The 13,114-nt window shown below is 52.1% G+C and overlaps 1 protein-coding gene across 1 annotated transcript in view; it reads left to right on the top strand.

Annotated features, from left to right (window-relative positions):
* The window catches only part of LOC131562132 (hydrocephalus-inducing protein homolog), a 30,615-nt gene extending 19,617 nt beyond the window's left edge, over window positions 1-10,998 (top strand). Inside the window, exons 12-15 of the mRNA XM_058811701.1 lie at window positions 893-956; window positions 4,567-4,731; window positions 8,967-9,248; window positions 10,957-10,998. Coding sequence (XP_058667684.1) covers window positions 893-956; window positions 4,567-4,731; window positions 8,967-9,248; window positions 10,957-10,998 — 553 coding nt within the window. The remainder of the gene's footprint in view (window positions 1-892; window positions 957-4,566; window positions 4,732-8,966; window positions 9,249-10,956) is intronic.
* The last annotated feature ends 2,116 nt before the right edge of the window (window positions 10,999-13,114 follow it).

Here is a 13,114-nt window from a genome sequence, read left to right as displayed (position 1 = left end):
GGCTCTGCCTCTGTCCATGAGGGCACATGGCAGGGGAGAAGTGGCTCCCAGCAAGAGTGGGGAGGGCAAGGTGTGACAAGGGGAAAGCAGCCCTTGATGTGGCAGGTCAGCTCCAGTTTTTGTCCTTCCCTCTGCTTCCCGTTTTGAGCTTTAATGTTGTCAGAGTTGAGAGCAAAAGTCGTTGTTGCTGCAGCAGAATTCCATGCTGCTGTGCTGCTGTGGGTGTCAGTGTGATGCCCAGAGGGATGCAGCTCCCTGGTGCTGTTCCCTGTGCCAGGCAGAGCCATCCAGGCAGTGCCTGGGCTGCCACTGTGTACAGCAGGTGGAGCTGGGGCCAGGCAGTGCCTGGAGCTGTGCAGTGAAGGAGCCAGGGAGCTGCAGGGCCTGGCAGGGGCTGATCAGCCCCTCTGTGGGGCAGCTGCTGTCTCGTGCCCTCCAGGGCTGGGGCAAAGAGCTGAGTTCTCAGGCAGGGCAACAGCACAATGGCAGAGAAGGGAGTCAGTTTTACTGAGACCCTGGAGCTGTGTGTTCCTTGAGCCTTAGGGAGCACTGATCCTTGTTGGGAAGGCTTCCCCAGAGCTCGTGGGTCACTGGCACTGTTGCAGGAGTCCTTGCAAGCCTTCTTGGGTAAAGGAGGGGCTGAGGCAGCTGTGGGGCAAAGTGCTCTGCCTGGGGCGCTTGGCAGCCTCTGGGTGCTGCCTCTCAGGGTTTGCCCCTCCTTGACAAGACATGTGGGAGTGGGAAGAGGTAGAAGGCAATTTATCCCTGTAGGGCTCTTCAATATGCATTTGACAGTGACCAATGGGTTCTGCTCCATTTCACAGTCTTTGGGGGTAGGCATTCTCCATTCTCTCAGTATCTCTGATTGTCCTGGGGTCATCTCTTTGCCCAGATGTCTCGTTCCTGAGCTCCAAGTGTCCTCCCCAGTGCTGCTGTGTGATGAGTGCCACCTGAAGGTGCCCTACGAGAGAAAGATCCTCATTAGGAATCCCAGCCACCTTCCTGGCTGCTACGGGCTTATTCCCCAGGTTTGGCATCACATCCACCTCCTCCTGTCAAATATTCCTGAGGAGATTATTAGGGGAACCAAGGGTTTGGATAAGACCTTGCTGCTTTCTATTCAGTCTTAAAGATCTGCTGAGAGCAGGATCCTACCAAACTGTAAACTTTAGGAGGCAGTTTAAGCTCCTGAAAAAACAGTTGATGCTCTAGTCCTCAGGGTGTTTTCCTGTGGGAGATCTTAGAGGGTTGTGAAAAGCTGCTGCACCCACAGACACCAGTGCCTTTGCTGGCAGCCTCCTTGCAGGATCCCCTGGGAGTGCTAACCCTACAATTCTTGCATCTTGTTTGTGCCTTTGACCTTTGTCCTGGGGAGCTTTAAAGGTGTGTGTAAGTTTCTGTTGTGGTGGATGTTAAGGAGCCTACAGTTTCTTGAGAGGTCCCTCTGAATCTGCGTTTCATTGTGTCCCTTCCAGAAGCGCAAGGAGGACTCTGCTGTGCTCTACTCCAGCCCCAAGCCCTGTGGGATTGTGCAGCCCCAGAGCACAGCAGAGATCCCAGTTGTGGTGGCAGTGCAGGCCCTGGGCACTCATCGCACCAACGTTCTCATCGGTGTGTTCGGGGATGAGAGAAACCCCCTGGTGAGGGCAAGGGGAGATGTGAGCCTGTGTGCAGCTGCTCCTGGCAGGGTGCACAGGGACAGGGATTCTGCCGGGGAAAACAGGCACAGGCTGCTGGGGAGAAGGACAGGAGGGACGGGGGCACAAACAGCTCCTGCCTTAGAGGTGGGAATCTCAGTGTCTGACACAGAATGGAGTTGGGCTCAGCTGGAATCCAGGGGGCATTTGAGGTCATTATTCTTTCAAATGCTGGTAACTTTGGAAACATCTGTTTGAAAATGTCATCTCTCTGAGCGCAAGAGAGGATGTCAGAAGTCTTCTGGGAACCTTGAGCTTTCTGTAAAAGAAAGGAAAGCTGGCATTTGAAGAGTGGTTGCAAGGACTGAAACTTCGATTAAAACATATGGAAATGGCAATGCCAAATTCCCCGGATGGCACCAAACATCTGAACCCGGGCCGTCGTGGCACTGCCTGTAAATCAGTGAACAGGAAGGAAAGGCAATGCAGGCTGTGCCAGGGAGCCTGAAGTTTGAGCAAACAGTTGCTTTTAACTATCAGGCTGCTTCCCTTAAAGAGGAGGGTTTCTCCCCACCAGAAGAACCAGTTGTTTAACCGTCAGGCTGGTCTTACCTAGAGATTTCTTGCAAAGATAAAACCTTTCGGACAGTAACTTTTAGTTTGAAAGGTTCTCTTAGCTTAATCCTTTTCAATTTGGAGGTGAACATGTAATTTTCTTTTTCCCCAAAAGCCCAGCATTTCAGCTGGAGAGTGGTAGCTGTCCCTAAAGAAATAACTTGAGCAGGGTTGAGCTGTTGAAGGTTTTTTAGGTTTCTCTGTTGTGCTTTGTTTTGGGTTTTTTAAAATCTTTCTTGCTTGCTTCCTGGAACAGAGAGCACAATTACGGAGCTCAGGACGGCTGGCAGAAATCTCCCCAAGCCCAAGGCTGGCAGAGCTTGGCAGGATCCCAGCACCACAGCCTGTGTATGTATGGATGGAAGGAAGGATGGATGGGGAATGCGACCTGAGTCACCTGGGAGTGTTGTAAAATGTCAACCAACCCCCCAGCGGTGTCAGGGGAACATTCCTGATAAATCCCTGGTGGAGCTGCAGAGTTTCTGGCCTTGGGCACTGGGTGGGCTGTGCTGGCTGGGCACTGGCTGGGTCTGCCCCTCGGTGTCTCAAATCTCACCTTTTTGCTGCCTTCTCTGTCTTTTCCTCTCCCACTGTGCTTTTTGCATCCCCACCAGGTGTAAATGCCTGTCCTCTGTAATTGCTCAATGCGAGCAGTTGCAGCTGCTGCAGCACCTCAGTGCCATCCCTGGGCTGCCTTTAGAACAGACCTGCCCCAGCCTGGATTGGGAAGGGCTGGATCAAACCATTTCTCAGTCCAACGAGCCAGCACCCAGCCAGGGGCTGCATCCTGGCCAGGAGCTGCTCGTGCAGGTGTCCCTCCCTCCCTCTCTCCCACTGCAGGTCCCTGTTCATAGTTATTTATTTTCCAGAGATGAGCTCCACCCACCTAAATTCAAACCCCAGCCACCGAAGGAGAGGAGAACCAGTCTGGATTGTGCGGCAACTCGATGGAGGCACTTCAGGACTGGGCAGGAGGAGGCAGCCAGAGCCCTGAAAGAAGTGCAGGATTTTACCCACTCTTCAGGAGCAGAGGTAGATTTTCTTGTACACCGACTGCTTGCTTTGCCTCCCCAGCCTGCCAGCACCAAGTCCTGCTCATGCTGAGCTCCCTTTTTGCTGCCCTGCTGTGCTGTGCCCTGACAGTGGGCTGGGCAGCAGGGCCAGTGGCTGGACATGGGCTGAGGGGGAGGGAGAAATAGGAGAGTTTTCCTTGGAGAAGCTGGCTCAGATCCTACAGGCCTGTGCTGAGTGTGGGATTTTTTTGCCTTGTTTCCTTCCCAGTGTAAGATGAGGCTTTTCTCTGCATCATCATGGTAACACCTCCAGCTTCCCTCACAGAGCAAGCTGGGATTATGCTGATCTCCATGGACCCTCTTCCCAAGGCAGCCAGACTCCCTGTTTGCAGGGCTCTGCTTTCACCCAGAGCTGCTATTGCACTGCTGGCCCTGGAGCTGTCTGACAAAGGCAGACTTTGCAGAGGGGCTGTCTCTTCCTCCCAGCACAGAAAATGGCTTGTTTTTTGGGTGCCAGCACCAAATCCTGAGCACCCTCACCTGCCTCGAGGCTTGGAGGGATTCAGGTGCTCCCTGGACGTGGCGCACACTGCCCTGGGAGCAGAGAAGGCAAGAGGGAATCTGACTCCCTTGCCCATTGTCAGTGTGGCAAGCAGGGCTGGAGCTGCCAGTGCCACTGGGGGCCCTCAGCATTGGCCACAGAGGGGCCTCCCATCCCTGCAGGCCATCGCAAAGTGCTGCTGGAGCAGCTGCTTGTTGGAGAGGCCGTGCAGGACACGTTGCAGGGCTGCCCAAGGATGCTGTGCAGCACCTGTGGAGGGCACTGCTCCCCCTGGAACTCCTCAAGTGCTCCACAGGAAATTGTTGCAGGAGATTTTGCTGTAGCACCTTGAGAAAGAAGCATTTAAATCAGAGAGAGAGGGGAAGAGCCTCAGGAGTCAGATGAGCTGGGCTGGACTCCTTCCCTCAGCTCCAAGAGCTCTCACTCTGAGTCTCCTCCTTTTCTAAAAGCAGGAAGTTTTGAAACTTTGTAATGGCAAATTGTGCATCAGAGAGAATTTCTACTGCCAGGAGACATCCTAGTTCACTTTCATGTAATGTACTAATTAATGCATTGTGCTGTGAGTATGGGAGAAGATTTTCCCCATGGTCCCTGCACTGGTCAATGGCATGGATGCAGGATGAGGTGAGGGTGATTCTGGCAGTGTTTGGGGAATAGGCCCCTCTGGCTACAGCTCCAAGATGCTCTTCTGCATCCATTTCCATGCTCAACACCTCAATCTCTCTTGTCTTCCATCCAGGCTTTCAATATCCTGCCACTGCCAGGTGTGCTGCAGCCAGGAGAGAGCCAGCAGGTCACCTCCACCTTCTCTGGCCACCTCAACACCACCTGCAATGTCCCGGAGCTGTGCCACATGGAGGGAGGCTCCACCTCTGAGGTGCTGGTGCCCAGGGCGGCCTCACGTGTCAGCTCCTCCCTGAGCCCCCAGGAGATCAACTGTGGCTCTCAGGCCTCTCTCAGGGACAGGTGAGTCAGCCTTCCGTGGGTTCCTGCTCTGCCACGGGTTATTGTCCCTGCAGGGCTTCCCTGCTCCAAGGCCTCTGAGCTCAGAGGAGCTGCAGAGCAAAGGCCAGCAGCAACATAGGGATGGCCACTCTGAGCTCCCTGGCTGCCAAGAGAGGAAGGACCTTCTTCTGTTGAGACAGAACATCATCTTCTCTATTTGAGTGCTGAGCCCTCCTGGCTTAGCTGCTGCCTGCGGGGAGCTGGGCTCTGGGCCTGCCTTGGCACCGCATTTAGAGGTGTCTTGAAGTCCATGGTGTTGAGTGGCATCTTCTTCATCATCTGCCTTCTTCACCAGAACAGTGGGATTGTGGTATGGGCAGGCGTGGGGCACAGAGCAAACCTTGCTTTGGGTCCTGCTCCTGCCACAGATGAAGTCCTTGCACTGCTGATCTGCCAGGGTTCTCCTTATGGTGGCATAGCAGCCAGAAAAACTCCTGTGCTTTAGGCTCCCCTGCAGCTGCAGCCGTAGGCAAGCACAGGAGAAGCTCAGCTCCAGCAAGGCAGCCCAGCTCAGGACACACAGGCCAAGTGTGGAGCTGGGAGTGGAGGTGCTTAAAGCAAGCCTGTGCATCAGGACTTCTTCAGGCCAGGCTGAAGTTGGTTTCATGGGGAGGAGACGGACGAGGCTGCTTCCAGTGGTTTCCATGGCAGCCAGCACTGGTTTGCTTGGTCCCAGCTGGGTTCCAGCAGGAAATCTGCCCGACAAGAGCCTGTCTTGCAGGAGAGGAGTTCCTGCAGCCTTTGCTTTCTGACTGATAGGATTGTTCTCATGAAGGAGCAGGCTAGGAGTCGTTAAAACCGAAGATCACGGGCAGAGACTCTCTAACTAATTAAAGTTAGACAGTGGGATGTTTATTAACACCGGCGGGTGGCACCAGAGCCGTCCCTAAAAGGCGTGACCGCGCTGTCCAAGGTTCTTTGCCCTCTCTTTATTTCCCAAGATCTTACACACAATACATCTGCACAACCCCAGCACCTCCCATCCCTGCTCTGTATTCAAATGAGGTCATTGGTCCTTCACTCCTGTGCAATTCTTCCCTTGAATTGGGTTGGTGTCTCGAATTGGGTCAGTGGTCTTAGGGGATGAAGTCAGGAATGTCTTCATCAGGTCTCTGTGACCCTCTGGCACCATCCAAGGTCCCCTGCTTAGTGATTGATTGACATCAAGCCCAGGTGCTAACCATTGTTCTACTGGTTTCAAGATGTTCTTATAACAGTTCACTTCCTCCACTTCCCTCTCCTAATGGTAAACAATAGAACAATCTGCTCCAGCTTAAGCATCTCATAATCATTAACCTATGGTCTGCCTATCTAACCTACATCCTGATCAATGGGAATTGCTTCTAACCCTCAGCTGAAATCTGAACTCTTTAAAATCATGCTTCAGCTATGCCCAGGGAGAAGGGGGCTGAATGAGCTGAGTAAGAACTGTAGGAGAGCTAAGCAGATGTCAGCAATCTGTGCTCTGCTTTAAACTGGGAAGCCAAGAGACAAAGGGCGTTTCCAGGCACCAGTGCAGAGAGCTGCTGGATCAGCCTTTGGCAGGGGCTGGAGGGGTCTGGCTGTGCCTTCAGAGGGAGCTTGCACAGTCAAGACCTTATGATGGCAAAGCTCAGGTTTGGCCGGTCCTGGAGGTCCCCTTCCACCCATGCCCTCACTTGGGATGTTCCCAACCTCTGTGGGTTGAGGAGAATTCACGGAAATGGCCTCAGGGTCAAGGAATGAAGTGCAGGGCCAGCCAGGACGAGGGAGCCCAAGGTTCTGGTGGGACTCTCAGCCATATTTTCTGTTTTGTCTGCAGAAGGGAGCTGAAGGAGCCAGCTCAAAAGGTCGAGGAGGAGGCAAAAGCCTTAGAGGAGGAAGAGAGGAGGAAGGAGGAAGAGAGGCAGAAGAAGGGAAAGAAGAGTGTCTCTGTTGGCAAGCAACCTCCAATACCAGCAAAGGGGAAAACCAAGACCCGAGAGAATAAGGAAACCAAAATTCCAAAAAAAGAAACCAAAATCCCAGAGAGGAAGGAAAGCAAAGCATCAGAAGGGAAGAAAATCAAAGCATCAGAGAAGAAGGACACCAAAGCATCAGAGAGGAAGGAAACCAAGATCCCAGAGAAGAAGGAAGACAAAGACCCAAAGAAGGCGGAACCCAAAGCTCCAAAGAAGGGAGAACCCAAAGCCGTCAAGAAGGGGGGAACTGAAATCCCATAGGACTAAGCTAAGATGGAGAAGAACTCTTTATTCTTTATTCATACAACTCATTTTACACAGTTTAACAGACCTTGTGTGCACCTTTAGTTCATTCAAAGGTTTCTTATCAGTTAGTCGATTATTGGTTAATAAAATAGATTTTACTTGTGCATCAAATCTCTCTATTGTATTGTTTACCTCTTCACTGATTCTCACGGGACAAATTACTTGTTATTGCAGGTGCATTTGTTTTTCACCCTCAGAATAGAATGGTCACAAAGTCTCATTCTCAAAATAGCTTCACATGGGAACTTGTAACTGCTTAGTTGCACACAGAAGAGATGATAGGCCAGCTATTGATGTGGCTGAACAAGGCTTCATTTCAAAAGGCTTTTCTGTCGCAGACATTTTTTCACAGAAATCCTTTCTTTCAGTTTTCTGTGTCTTCTGGAAGGCTGAGGCCTCAGAGGAGAACATAAACAATTATTATCAGCTTCTGGGGAATGCAACAGGGGCACCTATTTTGATTGGTGATTGGTTCATGTTCCCATGTTTATAATTAAGGGCCAATCACAAAGTGTAAGCCAGGGGACTGAGTCCTTGGCCACAGCTTTGTTGGGATTCTTTTCTATCTCTTCCTAGCTAGCCTAGCTGCTCTGCAAACCTCTCTCCTTATTCTTTCTAGTATAACTATAATGTATTATATCTTATATTAATAAATTCAGCTTTCTGATTCAAGAAACAAGATTCACCGTCTCTTTATCACCAGCAGCGCCCACTCAGGCGCGGTAATATCTGGTGACCCGACGTGTCAGAGCAAAAATTAATTTAATAAGACCAGAGGAGCAAAATTGCTGCACTGGGTAAAATCCTGTATGTGTGGCATTTGATGGTTGCTTTGAAGTGACCAAAGAAAGTGGATTCAAGCCAGGAGCTGAAGAACTGAAGATCCTGATTTGGACAGAGTTCACAGCCAAGGCTGACCACAACAGAACCTTCTTCTGGAAAACCATCAGGAAAGATGATGGAAAAGGGCAGCAGACCTGTGGAGCTGGCCAGAGCAAGCTGGACTCTTTTAGAAGGTACTGTGGGCTTTTCTATCCCTGATGAACCAGCCCTTCATAGCTTGTGGCTGTTCGTTTGGCAGACACATGCCTTGCCAGAAGAGATTCAGTTCTCCGCTTCAGAGGAAAAGCTTATTGCCCTCTGGAAATATTGGTGCAGAGAAGATGGTTGCTTTTTGTCAGAAACAGATATCTATGGGTTCTTTCGATGGGCAAAGCTTTTTGGGTTTTTTACTGATGTCCTGTACGCTTTAGATGTTTTCGTCTGGGAGTGCATGGACTCAATTATCCAGTGCGTCTACAGTCAGGGACGCGTGTTGCCTTCTATCTACCCAGCATTTATAAAGCTTTTCCCAGTCCTGAAGCGCAGAGCAGCTTGTTTTCAATGGATCTCTAACTGTTATGGACAAGCTCCGTTTCCACCGCCCTTGGCAGAAGACCCCATGGGTGATGACTTTGGGCTTTTCGCCCCCCCCGCTTCGCGGCGCGGGGGGCTGAAACTTCGCGGCGCGAAGAAGTTTTTTTTACTCTTGCTCCGGAGCATGCTCAGATGGAGTGTTGTCCTCCCCCCCCTTCTCTCTTTCCGGGGGGATGGGAGTGGCCGCTCAAGCCAGCGCCGGCCTCTCAGACTCCGCCTCCTTCACACATCGGAGCGGCACCGGTCTCCGAGGCTTCCTCCACGCCCCTGCTAGAGCCGTCACTCCAGGAGGTCCCGCCCGCGGTTTCACCGGCCTCCCCGCCCCCGCCAGAGCCTGTGTCGGAGAAGGCAGAAGAGAACAGCACTTTCGGCGATTGACCTGTTGCTAAGCAACAGCGATGCCCCGCCGCTTCTCCCGGCCCCGCTGCTGCCTGTTTGCGCTCCGAAGGAGACTGCGACTGCGCCTCTGCAGCAGACCCCGGAGTCAGCGGCGGGGCACGGCGCCGGCCCCGTGTCGTGCCTGCCGCTGCTTTCAGGGCTGGGGGACGCGGCGGAGGTGGGTTCTCGCGCATCCCCGCCGCTTCAAGCCGAGACAGTCCCAGAGTCAGCGGCAGAAAACGGCGCTGAACCTGCGGGACTCTCGGAGCAGCCCGCGGCTGATCCCACGATCAGCGTGATTCCCTCCTCGGCCGGCTCCTCCGTGGCCAGAGTCACTGCCGCGTTCCAGGCCAGCCCCAGCGTCATCCACAGCCCCGTGGGCCCCCACCCTGGCCCAGCGCCCCCCATGGCCGGCCCGCCAGCCCCGGGCCCGCTCCAGGAAGCGGCCCCAGAGTCTGGTCTCTCCTTCAGTGGAGCGGGGGCTGCCCGCCAGCTGACTCTTGCGGCAGTCCAGCTGCCGGCTTTCAAGCTCGGCGGTTTGGGGGGTGGTGTTTCGGTTGCTGTCCCATAGAGGCTGCCATCTCTGCCGCCCATCTTGTGCCCTAGCGGCGGGGGGGAGGGGGCTCCCGAAAGTTCTGCCTCTGGTCCCCAGCCCGGTGGGGGTGGTGACATGTTGCTGTGGGAAACAAACATTCCCAGACCCGAGATGAAGATTCTCGGGGCAGCTTCTATTTCCCTGCTGCTGGCATGCCTCAGTGGTTTAGGGGAAAGGAAGCGTCTCACTTCCCGTGCTGCCATTGTACTGGCAGCAGGGTTCAGGCCTGTGGATATGCAGAGCCTTCCTCATGGGTTTGGCCTGGGCCGTTGGGCTCAAAAAATTCCTGGGCTGGTCCCACTGCGTGGCCTCCTTATGTTTTTGGGGACTCTGGTTTCTCCTACCGGTCCTGGTCCCCCTTTGTGAGCCAGTTTTGGGGTTCCTGGTCCAGTATGGGCCAGGGCCCCCAGGGCCTTTCCTTCTCTGGCACTGCTCTGCTCGGGTGCTGCTCTTTTGTTTTTCAATTAAAAAAAAAAAAAAATTAAAATTAAATAAAAAAGATTGAAAACAGCGGGCAGCAGCTCTGAAGCATTGAAGGGCCAGAAAGGACATTCCACAAACTGTTTAAAAATTGTGTTATGAGTGTCAATGGTTTTTTGATAACTATTGATGGGATTCCTTTTGCAGCAAGTTGTTTTCAGGACCAAAAAGGACTCTCAGATATTCCAAGGGAAACAACTTTGGCTCTTGGACTGTTCCTGCAACTCAGCTGCATGGACTCAAATTCTCTTTGCATTGTATTTTGCATTTTTCTTATATTGTAGCATTGTTCTAGTGATTTGTTAGTTATTGTATATTCTACAGGTAAAGAAATTTCCTGTTCATTCCACATCAGCATTTTTTTTATTTTATACAATTTAGAAAGGTGAGATGTCGCAGACATTTTTTCACAGAAATCCTTTATTTCAGATTTCTGTGTCTTCTTGAAGGCTGAAGCCTCAGAGGAGAACATAAACAATTATTATCAGCTGCTGGTGAATGCAACAGGGGCACCTATTTTGATTGGTGATTGGTTCATGTTCCCATGTTTATAATTAAGGGCCAATCACAAAGTGTAAGCCAGAGGACTGAGTCCTTGGCCACAGCTTTGTTGGGATTCTTTTCTATCTCTTCCTATCTAGCCTAGCTGCTCTGCAAACCTCTCTCTATATTCTTATTAGTATAGTCATAATGTATTATATATAATATCTTAATAAATCAAGCCTTCTGATTCAAGAAACAAGATTCACCGTCTCTCTATCACCAGCAGCGCCCACTCAGGCGCGGTAATACTTTTCTTCTATCATTATTCTACCTATGACATCCCCCGGTGTGTCCTTGGACCCACATTGTCACAACTGACCCACGGTTCCATGAGGTTCCCCTGTGTCACCATGGTCACTGTCAGAAGCTGGATGAGATCAATGTCCTGAGACACTGTGGGATGAGCTGTCAATCAGTCACACAGTGGGTACAGTGCTAACCCAGCCCTGATTGCCTGTGTGATCAGAAATCCCACCTGGGGGAGGCTCACAAGGGCCTGGGGGCTTAAAATATAGAGCACAAGGTGAGCCCCTGGTATGGACTCTGCCCTCTCCTGGGGTTTGTGTCTCACCCACACTGGAACCCTAGGAGCTGTTAGTCATATATGTGTCTTTCTATAGAGCTTCTGTCTTTCTGTCTCTCTCTCTTTCTTCTTGTTCTAATGCTCTTTATATGGAACATTTTTGGACACCCTAACAGCTTACGTGTTTTAATGTTTCCAGGATAAATGGGCTAAGTTAATGAAGTTACTGCTATGATTAGTGTTTTATGTGTAATTTGATGTTGCGTTAAATCCTATTCCAAAGTTCTTGATTTTTTGCACTTTGCCAGTAGAATTTTGTGTCATTTTGACCTCTTACAAATATCTGGCTGGTGTTTTTCCTGTGCACCAAATTTGAGTAAAGGTGGCAGATGAATTGGTGAGTTGGCACGCAAGCCCTGAATGGAGCTCCGGGTGCGTGGAGGATCGGGGCAGTGTGAGTCGCGCACAATCCCTGCAGTGGGGGGACACGGGTCCCTAGCGGGGTTTAGGGTGCCCCGAGTACAGCGGCAGCACTGAGTAGAGCCAAGAGGGCCCCAGTGCCCAGGGTGGAATGGTGGTGCTGGGGGTTCAGGGTGCCGCCCTTCAGATAGAAACCGTAAACCCACTGAAGGCCCCTGAGGGGATTGGGGTCACAGGGCAGGGCAGGGCTGGGCTTACAGGGCAGGGCAAGGCTGGACCTGCCCCTTCCTCCCCCACACACAAAATGTTTAGAGCCAGCAATCTCCTCCAGTCTGTCAAAACAGGCAGTGTTGGAGGTGAAATCCCAATTGTGGCCATGGGCACCTGGCTGAGAAGGACAGTTCTTTTCCATGGGAAGGAAAGCACAGAGCCTCAAGGTTTGGAAGGCAAGTGAGAGCCTCAGCAGGCCACGGCCAGCTAGATTGTCAGTAATTGCAGAGTTTGGATTTAGGGAATTTTGGAGGTGGAAACCCAATCTCAGCCATGGGCACCTGGAGAAGCAGACAGTTCTTTCCTTAGGAAGGAGAGCATGGAGCCTTTCCCAATGTTTTGGGGACGGATGAGAGGTGACCCTTGTGAAACCACTGCCAGACAGACTTGTCCTGGCAATATTCCTATTGGAAGAATCCCTGGATATAAGGACCTCTGGAGGTGAAATCCCAATTCTGGCCATGGGTGCCTAGAGCAGGAGGACAGTTCTTTTCCATTGGGAAGGAAAGCACAGAGCCTCAGTGCTTCAGCAGCAGATGAGAAGTGACACTCAACATGCAAAGGTCAGTTGGACCAGTCAGGCAGTCTATGGGAGGCCAAAGCAGCCAGACTTGTTTTGTGTTCCCTTGGTTTTGTGGGGCTCCATATTGTCACAATGGTTCCTTGGATCCATGGGGCCCCGCAGTGTCAGAATGGTGACTTTATTCCATGGGTTCCAGCAGTGTCACAATGGCCCCTTGATTACAAGAAGACCTGCAGTGTCACAAAGGCCTCTTGGTTTCACGAGGCCCCACAATATCACAATGGTCCTCCCAGGATCACAATGGTCTCACTGATTCCATGAGGCCTCACAGCGTCACAATGGTCTCTGCGTTTCCATGAGTCCCCTGAGTGTCACAATGGTCTCTGTGTTTCCATGGTGCCCCTCAGTGTCACCATGGCCCCTTGGTTCCATAACACCCCAAAGTGTCCGAATGGTCTCCATGGTTCCATGCAGACCCACGCTGTCACAATGGCCCCTTGTTTTGATGAGGCCTCTCAGTGTCACAATGATCCCTACATTCCATGGAGCCACACAGCGTCAGTACAGTCCCCATGGATCCATGAGGCCCAGCAACGTCACAGTGCTCTCCATGATTCCATGAGGCCCCACAGTGTCACAATGGTCCCTTGTTGTCACAGGGTCCCACAGTGTCACAATGGTCTCTTGGTCTCACAGGGCCCCACAGGGTCACAATGGTCCCTTGGTTCCATGCCCGGTGCTGCTGCATTCCCCCCTCCCCTTCTCAGGCCGCCCTGCCAGCTGAGAAATGCTCCCTGGGCAACAAATGCTCGCCTTGGCCAACAGCCCCTGGGCTCAGCTCCTCTGCAGCTCATCACAAACACTGTCTGCTCCAGGCACTGCTGCTGC

The sequence above is a fragment of the Ammospiza caudacuta genome, chromosome 10 (assembly GCF_027887145.1).
Source record: "Ammospiza caudacuta isolate bAmmCau1 chromosome 10, bAmmCau1.pri, whole genome shotgun sequence".
NCBI lineage: Eukaryota > Metazoa > Chordata > Aves > Passeriformes > Passerellidae > Ammospiza > Ammospiza caudacuta.
The sequence above is the reverse complement of the archived record's forward strand: the minus strand, read 5'-3'. Positions and strand labels throughout refer to the sequence as shown.